We start from the raw sequence: 19,742 nt of genomic DNA on the forward strand, positions 1-19,742 counted from the left end.
TGTTACCTAGGCTGGAGTGCAGTGGCGTGATCTTGGCTCACTGCAACCTCCACCTCCCAAGTTCAGGTGATTCTCCTGCCTCAGCTTCCCGAGTAGCTAGGATTATAGGCACATACCACCATGTCTGGCGAATTTTTGTATTTTTAGTAGAGATGGGGTTTCTCCATGTTGACCAGGTTGGTCTCGAACTCGTGACCTCAAGTGATCCACCCGCCTCGACTTCCCAAAGTGCTGGGATTATAGGCATGAGCCACTGCCCCTGGACCCCTAAATGTAATTTTAAACAACCCTCTGAAGAGTGTAACCCCCAGACAGCTCTCCCCATTTTACAGATGAGCATGCTAATATTGCCCAAGTCGCAGTGCGGGAACAGAGCAGAACTGGAAGCCAAGCACACTTCCTTGTTCACGCTCTTTCCCCTGCAGTACTTCTGCCTCCTTGGTAACATGACTGTGTTTCCAGGTTTTGCCACAATCTCTTCCTACCATAACAAGCACAATGAATGTGAGCCTTATGTTTTGTGCTTTTCATCCTGTTATTTTCCACCTATAGAAGAAACAAAATATTTGAGGACATTATATATGTAGCTTCATTATTATGTGTCAGTCATGTGCTGCCACATATGGAACAGATGCTGTGTGACTTCCAAAAGTTGTGTCATGGCACAATTAGAAATAGCCCGTTAGAAGGAGGTAACAGTATATTTTTTTAAACGTAAGTTTGCTACAATGTTTTTAATATTATATTCTTATATATTTGTATGTATCTTTTATGTATATTTATTTTATGTATATTTACATATGTGTATATATACATAGTTATGTATATGTATGTGTATTTACTGTATGTATATTTCATTTTATGTGTATTTTATTTTATATATTTTTGCATAGTTTATATCATATATTTCTATATGTTTTTTAGCTGATGAAGAGTATGAAGATGGAATTGAAAGGACGTGTGACACTCTCCTTATGTGCATTGTCACCGTGCTGAACCAGGGCCTCAGGAACGGCGGTGGCGTGGGGGATGTGCTAAGAAGGCCATCAAAAGATGTAAGCCAGAGTAAAAGTATTTTTTCAGGAAGCACATCTTTTTTTTTTAAACCTTTCTTCACAGCATTTATAATTTGGGTTTGGTTTTCAGGATAATATATTGTACCATTTGCTTTAAAAGTATAGCCATGGCTGTTAAAGCCAATTAATTGTTTGCTAGGATTACATAGAAACAGCTAATATACTACGATTCTTTGTGTGTTTGTAGAGTGGTGAAATGTTTCCAAGTTAATCTGTGTATTGCATTACAGCAATGAAATCATGACTGCGAACTTTATATAGGAGTTGATTGTTACATAAATAACATAAACGAGGTTTCCTCTTGCCTATCAGGTTTCTTGAGCATGAAGATTTACTCTTTGCTTCTGCATAGGAATAGCCTCCATCATTTATCATGATAAATACAATTGAGCCAATTCTAACAGGATTTCATATATTAAAATGGCAAAGTGGAAACATTTCTCACTAGCTGCAAAATCTCAAGTGCCGGGGGGGGAGCTTGAAGCATCTTAGCTCTGCTCAGGCCAGTTGTATCATATTGTCAAGTCATCTAACCTCTTAACCTCAGGTTCCTCTTCTGTTAAAAAACTGGATTGCATGGTCTCTAATTTGCATTTTAATATTGTTCATCAGGTAGAAATAAGAAGGAGCTGTATATACTTGACACTGTATGGCCGAGAATAAAGCCTATTCCAGAAATTGACAGATCATTAGGTCCTCCTTTGCTCCCTAATCACTGACTTTTGGAATTGGCATTTAACTACTTTTTCTACAATGTCTGGGATAGGAGACCACTGTGCCAAAATGCATTTAGCAGAATGGCATAATAAAGTTGTTTCTAAAGAAAGCAAAGTCCCACCATTGTGGGAAAGACATGTGTCAGTCCTAGAGAAATTTAAGTGGTTCTGGAAATAGGCTAGGAAGTTTTTCTTACAACACTTCAAGTAAAGATGGAAAGTGAGCCTTATTTTTCCAACTTGGAATACTATTTATATTCATTTTGCAAACATTTATTGAATATATTCTCTATTCTAGACAGTGTACTCAATCAGTATGCCTAGAAAGTGTGTGTGTATATATATGTGTATATATACACACACATACACATATATATACACATACATGTATGTATCTATATACACACACACATTTTTTTTTTAATTTTTATTTCAGGAGCCCTTGTTTGCTGCCCGAGTAGTTTATGACCTTCTTTTTTATTTCATTGTTATCATTATTGTTCTGAACTTGATTTTTGGTGTTATCATCGACACTTTTGCTGATCTCAGAAGTGAAAAACAGAAAAAAGAAGAAATTCTAAAGACAACTTGTTTCATCTGTGGTAAGTGTTCTGCAGATGCTAAAATAATGGATGAACAAACTGTTTGCAGGAAAGAGGGGCTAGAGGGATTTTTATTTTTCATGCTTTTGGAAAAATTATTTCAAAATGAAGGCTGGATAAAATTCAGATTATGTAACTGAACATTAGACTGGAATTCTCTGCTTCTATAAATAGAGGGAGGAATTATACCCCAAAGCTATCCTGTCATTATTTCTGTGATTTACATGATTCTCTGACTATAGAAATGTGATGCAAAATGCCAAAAGGTTTCACCAACTGGCAAACAGGCTTTTAATCACAGTAACATATTTATTACACAACAGAATGATATTTAATTTCGTTAGAATATGAATCCGAATATGATTTTCGAGCAGCTTGAACTTCTACTCACTGACATCACCATGTTTTGGATTCTGAACTGAGCCTTCTCAGTTTGTTTGTTTGTTTGCTTGTTTGTTTATTTATTTAGAAATGGAGTCTTGTTCTATCACCCAGGCTGGAGTGTAGTGGCAGGATCTCAGCTCACGCAACCTCCACCTCCCGCGTTCAACTGATTCTCCTGCCTCAGCCTCCCAAGTAGCTGGGACTACATGCGTGTACCACCACGCCTGGCTAATTTTTGTATTTTCTGTAGAGCCAGGGTTTCTCCATGTTGGCTGGGCTGGTCTCGAACTCCTGACCTCAGGTGATCCATCCACCTCGGCCTCCCAAAGTGCTGGGATTGCAGGTGTAAGCCACCGTGCCTGGACCTTCTCTGTTTTTAATTTCTCTCTCTCTCCCCTCTCTCTCTTTCTCTCTCTCTGTCTCTCTTACATACACACACACACACACAGACACACACACACACACACACCACTCCCCTCCCCTTCTCCCATCATCTCTCCCAGTGCACATAGCCTTCTCCTTCCTTCTCGCTGCCCTCATCATCCCCCTCAGCTCTGCCCTCTTCTCTGTACCCACCACCTCTTTTTGGCTTCAGATGTCTTTGTAGCTGGTCTCTTGGCACCCTAGAATCTATCCTCCTCTTTGGGTGATCACCCACTCTAGGTTTCAGTCACCTTCCTTATTTCCACGTTAGGCTGAAAAAAATCTTTTGGTGATAGTAACAAAACAAGCCTAAGGGGTTCACTACAACATTACTCTATGTAACAGATTGGGCCCTCAATACATTTCATTCTCTCCTTGCTTCAACTTTTGTTGAGTGACTCATTCACCTCAGTGGCTCTCCAAACCTTTTCTACCTTCCTCCAACAGTTGAAGGTGTACCAGGTAATAATGTAAAATAATATGTTATATTCAGTGGAAACAAATAGAAAATACTCATTCCCTGTTTTGGTGTGTTCACGATCTATTTTGGGATACAAACACAATAAATAGCCTTGCTATCTCATGCATGGAAGGAAATGGTAGAGAAGTTTACAGGAAGCTGCAGGTACCCGGAGGAGGGATACCTCTCCAGGGTGGGGTAGGGAGTGAGAAAGAAGAGTCAGGAAAGCCTTTAGAAGAGATGGTAACTGAGCTGCTGGTAAAAGATGAAAGGGAGAGGTTGCCAGATCAAAGTGAATACAAGCAGAAAGGCCAGGACAAGCAAAGTCATGGAGGTGGAAGAACAGTACAAGGGCCTTTGCTTACTCTAAAGCACCTCAGTGTTGCTGACATAAACTTCAGAGCAGGGCACGCTAAGAGAGGAGGTTGGCCAGACCACGTGTGGCCTTTTATGTTAGGCAGCTTGGACTTTATCATCCGGACTTACAGGGGAAGATGAACCATTAAAGAATTTTAAGTAGAACAGTGCAGGGTCTAATTTTTGTTTTTGCTTTAGAGCACTGTGGCAGCTTTGGGAGGTCATTCATCAGGAAACAGTACCAGAAACAGAGTCATCAGGTAGGAGGTCATTACCACAGTCCAAGTAAAAGGTAACAAAAGCAGGAGAGTTAGTGGTGGCAGTATTAAGGGTAGAAGACAAAGTCAAGAAATATTTAGGAGATCACATCTTTAAATCTTGATGGTTAGGAAAGGATATGAAAGATAGCTTGGGTGCCCAAGCAGATGGTAATACTAACAAGTGATTGAGCTTGAGAATAGGTGAAAAAAACAATTCAGGTAGGAATATGCTGAGTTTAACTTTGAGAATCCTGAAATTGAGGTGTATAATGACCCACCCCAGTGGGATACAGCACAGGTCAGTTCATGAGTCTGAGCCTCAGAGATTGAGTCTTCACTGGAAACTTAACTGGGGAATCTTTAGCCTATATGTGATAGTAAAATCTGGAGTGTGGAGGAGGGTGTCCAAGTGAGACGAGAAGCAGAGAGACTACAAGTGGAAAGCCCCAGCTTTGAAGAGTTAGAAGAGAAAGAGGAGCGCACACCAACAACTCAGAGTACCAAGTCAGAATACTGTGAGGAGAGCCAGGAAGGGGTGACCTGTGGAAGAGAGGGGAGAAAACAATTTGGAAATACATGAATTCGTTATCAACTCTCTCCAAGCAGAGCAAGCCAGTAACATGGTCTGAAAAAGCCTTCTGATTTCTTATTTAGGAGGCTTTGGTGAATTCAGGTAGAGTGGATTCTGCAGTGCTGAGTAGAGATTTGCTAGAAGGAAACTGAGAGTGACCCAAGAGTCTTCTGTTTAATGTCTCAATTAGATGGGGAAAGCAAAATTGAAAGGTAATCAAGGAAGATGTCATACAATTTGGGGGTTTGGGGAAGAGGCTGAGAGGACACTCCTTCAACCTTGGAAGATAAATATACCTCCTCCTACCTTTATAGGAAAATAACCCACACCCTGTATTTTTTTCTGTTTTTCTCTTCTTTATGTGACAACTATCACCACCTCCATTTCTTCACAATAGATGTATGTGTGTCTCCTTTCTTCTCTTCTCAGCCTTTCCAAGGATGATCCTCTCTTCCTTTGGGTCACCTCACCTGGAGCTCTGTCCCCTTTCAGCCTCATCATAAACATTTTTTTAAATGATTATTTATTGAACACTTACTACATGTCTGGCTTTTTACTTAGGTATTTCTTTTGATACTGTGTGTGATGTATATTACCACCCCTTTACAAACATAGGAACAGAGACTTGGCTCCCATCAACATCCAGTTAGTAAGCAGAAGAGCCAAGATTTGAACAGAGGACTGCCTAACTCAAAAGTCCACTCGGTTATCCTATTCTAAAATGACAAAGTGACAGGTTCTCATTCAAGCATAACCAAGCCTGAGGACAGATCCTGGTGGAAGGGTATAGGGTTATGGGGCCAAGGTGTTGTTTAGAAGGGTGAGTCCCATATAGGAGAATGACGCTGCCCTCGGAAACCTCTCGGTGTATCTCATGGTCTTTCTTTTGCACTGCTTCTTCCTCTATGCCCTTTTCTTCATGGTCGTGATCATCATCATGTTGGTACACTACCTCTGAAAGAGATGCTCTTTGGAAGAATGGACCAGAGGCTGGAAGCCTCATTCTAAGACATGATATTGTCTCCTGTATTTTAACCAAAAACATGAACAGCAACCTAAGCCCATTGCTTACCCATGATTCCTGCTCCTCTAAGCTTTCCCTTCACAGTCAGAATTCTCTTTGGCTTTCACAGTTATTAAACAGCCAGTCACCTATAAATTCCTTTAAACATCATAATAACTGTCATCAACAAACTGAAGTGTTCTTGAATCTCACTATTAACTTCCCGCTGACCTTTTCTTCTCCCTCTGCTTCTTTTTCTTGGTCACAGGGTCCTATTCCTTCTCTCAAAACCCCATAATAGGAGGTTTTGATTTTGCCCTTGACTCCTTGTCTCTTCTCTCTGTCCTCCTCTTTGACATCACTTTTATGCAGGTTATTGTCAAGTATGCAGCTCAGCTCCAACCTTTTCCCCAGGCTTTCCCCTCTGTTTTCAGTCGCTCACTGGACAGTTAGACAGGCATGTCTTCCTGGCAGCCAAACTGGCCATGTCTGAAGCCAATGCATCATCCCTTTCCGACTCCCTCCTCTAGCCTAGCTCTTTATCCTGACATCCACATAGCTATTAATAATATCCCACAGTGCCTTCAGTTATCTGAGGGAACCACACCATCATGTTTAGCATCTCCTTTTTTCTCTTCCAGGTGCCCTAGCTACCATGTGCTAATGAATCCACCTTCACAATCTCACCCACATGCTTCCACACATTCCCACAGCCACATCTTGGTTTTTCAGGCTAACCCTGGCTCACAACCCCAAATGGCTGGCTCGGTGTTGCCACACTAATTTTTCTAGTTTGAATTATTCATTTCCCTACTCAAAAAGCCATCAATAACATTGCACAGTCTATAACTCTGAAACTCTAATTTTCCTGGTATCTAATCTAAGCTACCCCAAAATCTGGCCCCTTCTTTTTTTGCCTACCTTCTCCCCCACCATTCTCCCATTTATAGCTCAAGTTCCAGGGCAACTACATTACTTACCTTTAACTTCCTAGACTCTCCATGTATTCTTAGTTGTGGGAGAACAATTTCATTTGGAATGCCCCAATTCCTACGCTCTGAGGTGCAGCTCTAATGCCATTGTTCTAGAAGTCTTCTCTGATCTCCCACATCTGCCCCTAAATTCCTCACATCGCACTTAGTGATATGGCACTGTACGTGTTACTGTTGTCTGATCACCTCTGCTGGATGCCATGCATTCTCACATCAAAGAAAATGCATGAACTTTATAGTCAAGTAGTCATAGGTCTACACTGGTTCTGCATCCTAGCTATGTGATCTTGGCCAAATTTCTAATCATCCTGAGCTACTGTTCCCTCCCCTGGAAAATGAGGAATATAATGTCACGGTTTGGTGTTGTGATAAGTATAAATGAGATCATGTATATCAAAGTCGCTAGCAGGCGGAACAAAAGAACGGCCCCCAACAAAACATAATAACTCCTCTTCAAGAAAACAACAACAACCACGTATCAACCATTTTTTTTTCGCTTTCATAATGTGTATTGGTGAAGATCCATAAATATTTGCTTAATGAATGACTATCCGATAAGTCAGCCTCAGGCTGATACTGTCTGTATACTTGTCTGGCTTATAATCTACAAAAGGAAGATAAAATACTGAGATCGTATGTACTGCAGACAGCAGGTGTGCTGATTCTAGGTTGCTCCAGATTTTGTTAATGCAGGGCAGTGTGTCTGTGGAGTGCTGCCCACAGGAATATAGGGTGACATCGCAGGGCGCTCAGAGAGATGTAAGATCAATATTGTCTGTTTTCTGGAAGCTTCACACTTATTCAAAAATCTGAGGGAACACTTAGGGAATTTAACCTAAGTGTAAACTTAAATAGTATTTTTATATTAGAACAAACAGATTATCATAAAATAGAGCAAATTCAGTGTGAATATTTAAAATAAAATAGAAACTTTTTAAAAAATGGATAATTGGCTTCAGGTACTTTTAGCTGCTACTTTCTGGGACCTCAGTAAAAGAAACATATACATTTTCTGCTCTCTTCCCTTAAAGGACCTTCAGCAGAAACACATAAGAAGCATTATGATAATGTATATCTGATATATATGATAATGTATATTCATTCATTCCTAGAAGCTCCAACCACACAAATGATATAATTCATCTCATATATGTTAGGAGAACTTAGTTAACAAGAATGATTTAAATGTTTGGTATATTTGGGGGTTGTGCTGGTAGGCTATAAAATAGTGACTGGTCTAGAAATAGTTCTTGGTAAAGTTGGATGTGAAGCTGTGATCCAAAGAAGGACATAGTACCAAATAACAAAGGAGAGAATCTCCACAGTAGGAGAGAACTGGCTCCAGGTGTGTGCCAAGGGACACCCAGAGTAGGACAAGAGGGTGTCGATTCTGTGACAGGCAGTGGACCAGTTGGAACTTTCCCAGCCTTGAAGACAATGTCCAGATGTTTGAAAGTGAAGCGTGACTCAGAAAAACAATAGCCAGTGATCCAGAAGGTGGCCATGGGAGGGTGATGATTAGCAGATGACAGAGCTGAGCAGGAAGCAGAGACACAGATTAGCTCTTGCATCCATATTAATTATGAACGTTGAGTTACTAGAGGCTGAAAATCCAGTAAGAAAGAGATGTCGAAAGACCAGGTGTGACAGAACAACAGCACGGAGAAGGGATTTGATGACAGGTCAGAATTCCTATTTTGAGGCCAGGCGTGGTGGCTCACGCCTGTAATCCCAACACTTTGGGAGGCCAAGGCAGGCGGATCATGAGGTTAGGAGATCGAGACCATCCTGGCTAACATGGTGAAACCCCGTCTCTACTAAAAATACAAAAACAATAACCGGGCATGGTGGTGGGTGCCTGTAGTCCCAGCTACTCAGGAGGCTGAGGCAGGAGAATGGCCTGGACCCAGGAGGCAGAGCTTGCAGTAAGCTGAGATTGCGCCACTGCACTCCAGCCTGGATGGCTGAGCAAGACTCTGTCTCAAATAAATAAATAAATAAATAAATTCCTATTCTAAGGATAGGGTATCTTGCTGTGGTGATATTATCATAAACTCAGTCATTCAAGTATCATAAACTCAAGTCATTCAAGTCAGATAATTCAGAGTCATTATTGGTTTCTCCTTCTTCCTCAATCTATACCTCTGATTGGGCATCAAGTCCTTTCAAGTTTTCATTCCAAAATGCCTCTTCAGTCTCTCTTATTCATTTATTTAATTATTCTGTCAAATTTAGTTGTATGCCTACTATTCTCCAGACACTCTGCCAGGTGCTGGTAATGCAAAAATGAGTCAGACAGTAAAATGGTAGAGGCTAAGATGGAAACAGACACATTTTCATAGTGAAGTGTTGTGGGCCCAGAAGATCAAACAGCTGGTTGTGTCTGTGGGAGTCGGTGGTGGAAGTGGGGGAGCTGAGTCTTGAAGAAGGAATACTTGGAAGGCAGAAAAGAGAGTAGATGAAGGTGTCTTGGTGTATTTGGCAGATGATGAGAAAGACAACATTCTACAAGAACTGTGCTGAGTGGAATGTCAGTGCCTGTGTCTAAGAATGACTTTAAGTTCTCTGGTCAGTGGGGACTTCATTAACAGAGGCGAAGAAGAGGGCTCAAGAAACAAATTTTTGACGAACTAAGTTTGACATCCCCCACAAGCTATCCAGGTGAATATATCCAGCTGACAGCTGGAAATAGGAATGGAAGTTGAGAAGAAAGGTCAATACTGGGGATACATATTGAGAAAACATTAGCGAGATGATGCTAAAACCGCAGAATGGATGATGAAGCTTAGAGAGCAAGAACTTATGAAGATGAAGAACAACCAGTTTCCCTCTTTTACATTTCCCCCTCCACTGCCCTGGTGCCTGGGTCTTGCATCCTCAGTCTCCTATCCCAGTCTTCCCCTGAATCCTGCCACAGGAACGACTTGAAGTATATCTCTGAACACACTAGTTTCTACTCAGAAGTTTTCAGAATAGGCTGGGCACAGTGACTCATGCCTGAAATCTCAGCAACTTTGGGAGGCCGAGGCGAACATATAACCTGAAGTCAGGAGTTTAAGACCAGCCTGGCCAACATGGTGAAACCCCATCTCTAGTAAAAATACAAAAATCAGTTGGACATGGTGGCACAATCCTGTAACCCCAGCTACTCGGGAGGCTGAGGCAGGAGAATCGCTTGAACCTGGAAGGCGGAGGTTGCAGTGAGCTGAGATTGCACCACTGCACTCCAGCCTGGGTGACAGAGCAAGACTCTGTGGAAAAAGGAGAAGGAGAAGGAGAAGGAGAAGGAGGAGAAGAAGAGGAGGAAGAGGAGGAAGAAGCAGAGGAAGAAGAGGAAGGAGAGGAAGAGGAAGAAGCAGCTTCCAGAATAAAATACAGATGCCTTAGCTTTGAGTTTAAAGCTTGCCATTGTTTCTGCCAGATGTACCATTCCATCTGTATCTCCAAATGTTCCCTTTCTGCCACACTAGAGTAATTGACATTCCCCAAAGAGGTCGTGTACTTTCATCTCTGGTTTTTCCATGCCATTTCTCCTGCCCAGATGGCAAAAGAACATGGGCTTTAGAGTTAGAAATATTTGTATTTAAATACTGACTGACTCTTCTACTAAATAGGGGTATTGAGCAATTTATTGAATCATTCTGAATCTATTTCCTCACATGCTAAAAGGTCAGATTGGATTACTGTAATTATAATGGCATATTTAGACATCTTTATAGTTGTCAGCATCAATAGGTGCTCAATAAAAATCAAGTACCTTTTATTACCATCTGCCTCTTCTCCACTTACCATAATCATGTACTGAGGCTGGAGTTTTCAAGCTTTACACCTCTTGGAAACCTTTTAAAATGACCCTCATCAGAATTCATTTTGCCCTTCTTTATGCTCCCTTGGCAGTTTATACCTCTTCAGAATATAACACAAATTGTCTGTTTCCTCTACTGTATTACAGATTAATTGATAGTAAGAACCTTATTTTTATAGCCTCATTACCTTGCAACTGGTAGATGTTTGAATTGAATTCTGGGAAAATCTACTTTAACATTTTCTCTCTTTTGTTTGGTTTGTTTTTCTCTCTTTTGTTTGTTTTTAGTGTTTTGTGTTTGTTATTAATAGCTCTATTGAGATATAATTTACACACCATATAATTCACCCATTTAATATGTACAATTCAGTGGTTTTTAGTATATTCAGAGTTGTGCATCCATCACCATAATTGATTTTAGAACATTTTCATTGTCCCAGAAAGAAACCCCATACCCTTTAGCCATCATCTGATCCCTAACCTTCCATCTCCACCTCCCCCCTAGCCATCCACTGATCTACTTTTTGCCTCTGTGGATTTGCCTATATTGGACGTTTTATATAAATGAAACCATAATATGTGGGCTTTTGCAACTAGCTTCTTTCACTTAGTAGGATGTTTTAAAGGTTCATGTTGTAGCAGGTATAGGTGCTTCATTCTTTTTTATTGTAAAACTTATCCTGTCATATGGATATGCCATATTTTACCCTTTCATCAATTAATGGACATTGGGGTTGTTTCCATTTTTGATTATTATGAATAATGCTGCTATGAACATTCATGTACAAGTTTTTATGTGAACATACATTTTCAGTTCTCTTGAATATATACCCAGGAGTGGATTATGCTTAGTTATATTGTAACTCTATGTAACCATTTGAGGAACTGCCAAACTGTTTTCCAAAGTAGCAGCTGCACTGTTTCACATTTCTGTTAGCAGTGCATGAGGATTCTAATTTCTCCACATCTTCACCATCACTTATTATTATCTGGTTTTGGTTATAGCCATTCTAGTGGAACAATATTTTAGTAGTGAAATATTCTTAATTCAATCAATCAGTATTTAATTGAGTGCCAACTATGCACCAAACATCATTCTGAGCTATTGGGACCATTGGTGAAGAAAAGAAACAAATGTATCTGCCCAGTTGGCTCTTGTACTCCAATGGGAGGACAAACACAATACTTAATAAACATAATAAATTTTTATCCAAGTTGCTGGATGAAATAACATTTCTTTCTTCTTTGCTGATTATCAGACAGGCTTTTTCTTACACAATCATTTTACCTCCTTATCTTAGAGATGTAATCCAATTTAACTTAACAACTTTGATATGGCTATATTCAGCCTATAAGGAGATAGTAAGTCCTATAAGAAAAAGAGAGGAAAAGGGAAAAGGTGATCAAGAAGGTCAGCAGAAGGGAAGGGATTGGTTGTGTTGTTAAACAGGGTGATCAAGTTAAACCACATTGAGATGGTGAGATTTCAGCAAAAACTTGAATGTGAATGACTTAGTTAAAGAGATGTCAGTGAGAAGAGTTTTGTAATCAGAGGAAACAACCATTCCAAAAGTCCTGAAGTCCAAAGGCCCTGTGTTAAAAAAAAAAAAAAAAAAAAAGCAAAGAGGCCAGTGTGGTTGCGTGGGAGGTAGCAAGGGAGAGAATAGTAAGAGGTAAGGTTAGTGTGGCTATGAGGCAAAGTCACATAGGATTTAGCAAATACATATTGCATAGGACTCATACTAAAGAATTATTTATTGTTTATCTGAAATTCAAACATAACTGACCATGCTGTAGCTTATCTAGCAACTCTACTTGTAGGCACTTGTAAGGACTTTGACCTTTATCTTCAGGGGCTGGGGGAGCCATTGTTGGGTTTACAACAGAAGAGAGACACCATTTCTCTTAGGTTTTTAAAGGATCACTCTGGCTGCTGTGTTGAGAATGGGCTGTGGAGAGTAAAGATGGAAACAGGAAGGCCTGGGAGTCTATTGCAGTAATCCACATGAGGGATGACAATGGCTCAGACCAGAGTGTAGCAGCAGAGCGGGTGAGAAGTGGTCAGTTCTGGATATATTTTGCAGGTAGAGCCAAAAGCATTTCAACATGGATTGGATGTGGTGTGTAAGAGGCAGAGAGGATTCAAGAATGACATCTAAGCTTTTGACTTGAACAACTAGAACAGAGCTGCCATTGAATAAAATGGGAGGACTGTGGTTGAAGCAGGTTTAGCGAAGAGAATTGGAGTTTATTTGGGCATGCTGAGCTGATGATAGGTCAAATAAGATGAGGCCTAGCCATCAGCCAGCAGAATTTTATGGTATTTTCCATACAGATATCCAATAATGTAAGTAAAAAGTCACCCCTTCACTAGGGACAGATTTTTTACTTATTGTGCTTTATATCTTATTATTTTAAAAGGGTCTTCAGGCTGGGCAACATTGTGAAGCCCCATCTCTACAAAAACAAACAAACAAACAAACAAACAAAAATTAGCTGGGCATGGTGGTGCATTCCTCTAGTCCCAGGTACTTAGTAGGTGGAGGTGGGAGGATCAATTGAACCTGGGAGGTTGAGGCTTCTGTCTCAAAAAATAAATAAATAAAAGGGTGTTCTACATCCCTGAGTGAACTTACAAAAACTGCTTAGAGAAAGAATAGCCAGGGTTGGATTTCAGTTTCCCGGTTTCTTCTTCAATATCTGAGCTGTAAAAACCAAACTGAATCCCAACATCCCACTTCACTTGGCATTTGAATTCATGTTTCCATAGATGTTTTTCTTCATCTCTATTCATTTCTTTTCATCTATTCTCTAACTTTGAGAGAAAAGAATTTTATTATCTAGATACTTTCTTTACTGTACTTCCAAAGGCTTGAAAATGTACCCTGGAAATGGAACAGATCACCCCTCCCCAAAATGCCTGGAGCATGGTACCCTAGAGGGCTGGTGTAGTGTGAGCCCTCATTGTCCTCAGCATGTGGACGGCCATCTCCTTTGTGTTCCTTTCACTGATTCCAAGTGGTTTAAAACGGATGACTCTCTCAATTCCTTCCCTCTTTTAATCCAAGTTCCTGGGTAAAATGACATTTTTTGTTTTGTTTTGTTTTGGTTTGGTTTTTTTTTTTTTTTCTCCTGTCCTGATTAGCAAGCATACCTTTTCTTGCATGATCATTTTTACCTCTTTTTCTCAGACTTGTGGTACAGTTTAATTTGAAAATTTTGATATGGCTATATTTAAAATTATCTGCAACTTTTTCATCTATTATAGGACTGCACATTTCCAAGGATCTATGGGGAAAAATAAATGTTAGTTGGGAAAAAAAAATCTATAAATGATGGCCTCTTTTCTGGAGGTCTTGTGTGCTGTGTTTTTTTAATCATAACATTTTAAATTGGCACACTCTTACTGAAAGCATTTTTTCACAATAATTATTATGTTTTGTTTTTATGCTAAGAAGCAAGTACTGATTAAATGACGAATTACATATATTATGTTGCCTGTGTTTTGCAGGACTTGAGAGAGACAAGTTTGATAATAAAACGGTTTCATTTGAGGAGCACATTAAGTCAGAACACAATATGTGGCATTATTTGTACTTCATAGTCCTGGTGAAAGTTAAAGACCCAACAGAATACACTGGACCTGAAAGTTACGTGGCTCAAATGATTGTGGTGAGTGACCAGAAGGTTTTAATTTGTGACTATATTGCATCTTGTAGATTTTTATCTTTTCTACCCTACCATCCTCCCAAAATATGGAGATTGTAGCATTCATTTTTTGTTAACATTTAAATAGGCCTGTCAATCACTGAAGAACATTTACACTGACTAAGTCATTGGTTCGCAGTAGACTCCTTGGTTATTCAAACCAAATTTGAGTCTCCAGTGCACAGATGATATTTCCTGGATTCTCTGTGCAATAACTAGCACCATCTCAGTAATGTCCATCACCTTCTGACCTCATACGTTTTATCATTGCTGATGTCCCACTTCCTGAAATCTGGAACTTTCCCCTTGTTAAATATGAACAGAAGATTCATACCTTAAGGAATCCCTTGGATTTCAAAAATCAAGAGTTAAGAAATTGAATTATGTTTGGAGATAGTATGACGTTCAGTCCTAATGGGAGAGCACTGATTTTTCCATCAACACATACTTCGGATTGTTTTACCAATGTTGCTGATGAATTTGCACTGATCTTGCCATATCCAATTGCTTATAACTCCTCAGTAACATCATGTGGTTGTCCATGATTTGAAGTTTCTTCTGTCTCATAGAAAATTAAAACAAATTGGCCCGAAAGGGAAATTCAAGTTACAACTTCAGTGTATACAGATACACGTTTAGTGAGTATCATTGCGTCTGATATAAATGTTTGCATTCTTATAATTAAATATAGCTATAGATTGGATATTCCCCCGCCCCCCCAAAAAAAATCTTAACAAAATTGTGTTCACCATTTGAGAAAGAGGCCTTAGATGACTCATGATCCTCCTTGCTACTTGTTCCTAAGGAAAACACTTAATAAGCACCAATGTTTGCACCAATGCTGAAGTGTCAGCAAACTTATCATCTACTTAGGAAGAGACTATAGTTAGGGATCAACCAAAGAACATTTTTGGAGGATAACATATTAATAATTATAAGTTCATATCATCATAGTTTACCTTACCTGCCAATATTTATGTCACAAGAGAGCCACATGTAAATTGGATGTTTCTATTTCAGCATTTTCATGCTTTGTTATTAATGACTTGCATTCTACTCTAAATTGTTTTCTCTTCATTCTTCATTTGACACTGGATAAAACCTAACATTGTTTGTCTTCTCCACTTTTGCCTTTCTGCCTCCTCCTCCTTTTAAATCAGAGGAAAAAGGTAATCATTTTAAGGATATATATTCATGGTCATCATTTATACTTTCTTGATCTCATTTGTGAAAAACATTTTGTTTCTGCTTGCTGGGGGGAAAACCATGTAAAACATTATATTTGACCTCACATTGCTGTCTTTTATCAAAGTTTGAGTAAGTTTAATCGATATACATTTATTAGACTCCTGTTATATGCCTTGAATGAATAGATGTTTGGATATACACTTAAGAGTATCATATATTCCCTCTCTGCCAAGGAACATAGACCTTGGTAAGAGGAAGGGGGGAATAACAAACCCAAAATAGAATATGCCAGGTTTTGCAAGAGAAGTCCAAATGAAAACCTGTGAAGGCTTCAAGATGGAGAGTGGCATCCAATGAGAGCAGGTGGAAGGAATTGATGGTGGGGGGTGGGGGGTGGCAGTACGCCCGAGAGAGGAGGATTTCTGTAGATGGGGAGTGTCTGTCTGTAAGAGGGAGTAGCCAGAATAAAAGCATAAACATGAGACACTTGGACACTCGGGGGATTGTGAGTTGCCCAGTTTCACTGGCACATGGTCCACTTATAGGGAAACTCTGAGAGATCTGACAGGAAATGTAGATTGGAACTTTGAATAAAAAGATAGGCGTTTGGATGTTATTTCATCAACAAGGGGAAACCTCTAAAGGTTATAACTAAGGGAATAATGTGACCTAGGCAAAAAGGCAGGCAGCAGTGTGCAGGCTGGTTTGGAGAGGAGAAAGAGGAAGTTAAAGATGGAATTTGGCAGCAGATGAGATTAGGGGTGAGGATATGTGAGGACCAGGGGAAGTCGAAGAGAGCAAGATGAGCCTGAGATGCCAGCCAGTGTGAGCCCGGTCATTGGGAGAAAGACGGTGGGTCATTTCAGAAGGTATCTTTGTTAGGGAGAGAAGTTGGTCAGAGAAAAATTCTTGTTGATTTTGAGGTGAGACTGGAGGCCAGGAGTCCAGGGTAGGAGGAGCAGTGGTGGGGCAACAGTGTGAGCCTTGGAGCCAGGAGTATCAAACCATTGCACTGTCACTTATCTGCTGGGTGGTCTTGGATTTCATGGCTGAGTCTTGAAACCTGCCTGAGCCTCTGCCTCCTCATCTAAATGGAGGAACTGTTGCATTGCCCACAGGAGGGTTGTGCACTCAGTGAGATGATGTGTAGAAAGTGTGCCTCATAGAGTGTGGAGACTCTCTCTGTAAATGACAGTTCTCACTGTGACAGTTCACATAGAATGACCATGGAAACCGTCAGATTAGAGAATGGTGGGGAAAGGGAAAGAGTGTAAAGACAGAAGAGAAAACTTGAGACAGAACCCAGGGGGATCCCCCATTCAGGAAAAAGAAGAAAGACAAGCAAAGAAGTAAGAAAGGAGGCAATAAAGAAGGCATAAGGAGAGCCAGGAAGAGGAGTATGTCCAAAGCCAAGAGTTGAGGATTTCAGTGTCAGAGTCCAACAGCATCAATTGCTGCAAAGAGGCCAGAAAGAAGAGACAGGTCAAAGCCTTTGGATTTTATGATATAGAAATCACCAGGTGACTTTTTACCTTAAGAGAAGACTGCTGTGAAAATGTTGACCCATCTCTAGCCTTAACATTAAAAGCAACATTTTAACAGGCACTTGTACTTGCGTTTTTAAGTATCCAAGTACTTATCCATGTTTCTACCCAGGCTCTTCTGTCAGAGCTTTCTCCAGAGCCATGACAAGAGGGATGAGAGCTCACAAGCTTGTTCCAACATGAAACGTTTCATTTTCATCCAAGCAGTGCACATCCAAGAGAACAGGCTCTATTCCTGAATTTTAATGGCCAGGAGAAGGAAGAGTGATATTAACTTAGGTCTGATGGAAATGAAAAGTTGTTTGCATGGAAGGTTATTTATGGAAATAGCCTTTTTGGAAAAGATCTAAAAATCTGTAGCTGAAAAACCCATTTCAGAAAATCTGTTACTCCAAGCTCTGTGGAGATGATGGCCTTCTGACTATCCTCCTAGAAAGAGAGAAGATTTTGTAGCATGTGGAAAGTTGAAGCACATCTACAGTTCAGTTCAAAGACTGTTCTTTCTCTTTTATTTCTCTACTCCTGAGGTAGCTACTCTTCAAACTTTGGTAGGAAACCTTCCAGACATTTTCTTGCCACTCTTATTTTTGTTCCTTAAAAATAGGTTCACTTAACAAGTTTATTTAGATGCTTGTTTATCAATACGGCTTTGGAAAACGTTTCAATTTCTTTATAATTGATGTTGCTTTTACTCTTATGGATTTATGCAAAGGAGAATGTGAAAGGTCCTTCCTCATATTAGTTCACAAACCAACTCATCTGAATCCTGCTACACGGTTTACGTAAATCTAATTTATACCTTGGGACCCTTAGAAAATGCCTCCTACCTTTCAGGGAAATGGGAAAAACAAGAATAGAGGCCGGGCGCGGTGGCTCACACCTGTAATCCTAGCACTTTGGGAGACTGAGATGGGTGGATCACGAGGTCAGGAGATTAAGACCATCCTGGCTAACGTGGTGAAACCCCATCTCTACTAAAAATACAAAATAGTAATAATAATAATAATAAATTAGCTGGGCATGGGGGCGCATGTAGTCCCAGCTACTCAGGAGGCTGAGCCAGGAGAATGGTGTGAACCCAGGAGGCAGAGCTTGCAGTGAGCTGAGCGAGACTCCATCTCAAAAAAATAAAATAAAATAAATAGAATAAGTTCTGAGAATGTTCCTCCCTCTGTATATTTTTTCACCTCAAATGCTTCAACTTTGTTACCATGTCAGTAAGGAATATTTGTACTAATATTCATTGAAGCACTGTGTTAGTCTGTTCTGCATTGCTGTAAAGGAATACCCAAGACTGGGCAATTTACAAAGAAAAGAGGTTTATTTGCTTTCACAAGAACAGAAAACCAAATACTGCATGTTCTCACTCATACGTGGGAATTGAACAATGAGATCACCTGGACACAGGAAGGGGAACATCACACTCCGGGGCCTGTTGTGGGGTAGGGGGAGGGTGGAGGGACAGCATTGGGAGACATACCTAATGTAAATGACGAGTTAATGGGTGCAGCACACCAACATGGCACATGTATACATAGGTAACAAACCTGCACGTGGTGGTGCGCATGTACCCTAGAATTTGAAGTATAATAATAATAATTTAAAAAAAGAAAAAAAAAAAGAAAAGAGGTTTATTTGGCTCACAGTTCTGCAGGCTATACAAACATGAAACTGGCATCTGCTCAGCTTCTGGTGAGGCCTCAGGAAGCTTTGACTCATGGCAGAAGGTGAAGTGGGAGTAGGTGTGTCACATACAAGTGAAGGAACAAGAGAGAGGGGAGGGAAGTGCCATACTCTTTAACAACAAGTCTAGAGTGAACTAATAGAGTGAGAAATCACTCATTACTGTAGGGAGGGTACCAAATGGTTCATAAAAGATCTGCCCCATGACCCAAAAGCCTCCCACTAAGCCCCACCTCCAACACCAGGGATCAAATTTCAACATGAGGTTAGGAGGAGGCAAACCATATCCAAACCATAGCACCTCAGTTTCTTCATTTGTAAAATTCACTTAGTAGATAATATTGTATCTATTGATGACATTTTAATATGAAACTTGGAGGGGACAAATACCGTACTATATCAAACACACATTGTAAATAAAGTAATACATTGCTTCTAGGGGTTAGAATTGCAGGAAACACATTTGTGTCTTTGTATCCATCCAATGATAGGATCAGGGGTCTGAAATATTAATCAAAACTTAAAACGTTCTTACCTCTACCTTCAAATTATTTTATATGTGTGTGTGTGTGTGTGTGTGTGACAAATTCTTGCTCTTTTGCCCAGGCTGGAGTGCAATGGCACAATCTTGGCTCACTGCAACCTCTGCCTCCCAGGTTCAAGAGATCCTCCTGCCTTAGCCTCCCAAGTAGCTGGGACTACAGACATGCACCACCACACCTTGCTAATTTTTGTATTTTTAGTGGAGACGGGGTTTCATCACAGTAGCCAGACTGGTCTGAAACTCCTAACCTCAAGTGATCTGCCTCCTTCAACCTCCCAAAGTGCTGGGATTACAGGCGTGAGCCACAGCACCCAACCGTGCCTTCAGATTCTAAACCAAGCTATTTAAATAGCCACTGTTTGATTATTTGAATTAACATGGAGCATCTTCTTGGATATTGTTCAGGGAAATGTGACTAGATCAAGG

General features: G+C 40.2%; 1 protein-coding gene across 1 annotated transcript in view; it reads left to right on the forward strand.

Moving 5' to 3' along the window:
* Positions 1 to 19,742, forward strand: part of ITPR2 (inositol 1,4,5-trisphosphate receptor, type 2) — a 494,095-nt gene that overhangs the window by 435,525 nt on the left and 38,828 nt on the right. Inside the window, exons 53-55 of the mRNA XM_011946983.1 lie at positions 925 to 1,055; positions 2,229 to 2,394; positions 14,161 to 14,321. Of these exons, the coding sequence (XP_011802373.1) occupies positions 925 to 1,055; positions 2,229 to 2,394; positions 14,161 to 14,321 (458 nt within the window). The remainder of the gene's footprint in view (positions 1 to 924; positions 1,056 to 2,228; positions 2,395 to 14,160; positions 14,322 to 19,742) is intronic.

This window comes from Colobus angolensis, unplaced genomic scaffold (genome assembly GCF_000951035.1).
Source record: "Colobus angolensis palliatus isolate OR3802 unplaced genomic scaffold, Cang.pa_1.0 Scaffold256, whole genome shotgun sequence".
NCBI lineage: Eukaryota > Metazoa > Chordata > Mammalia > Primates > Cercopithecidae > Colobus > Colobus angolensis.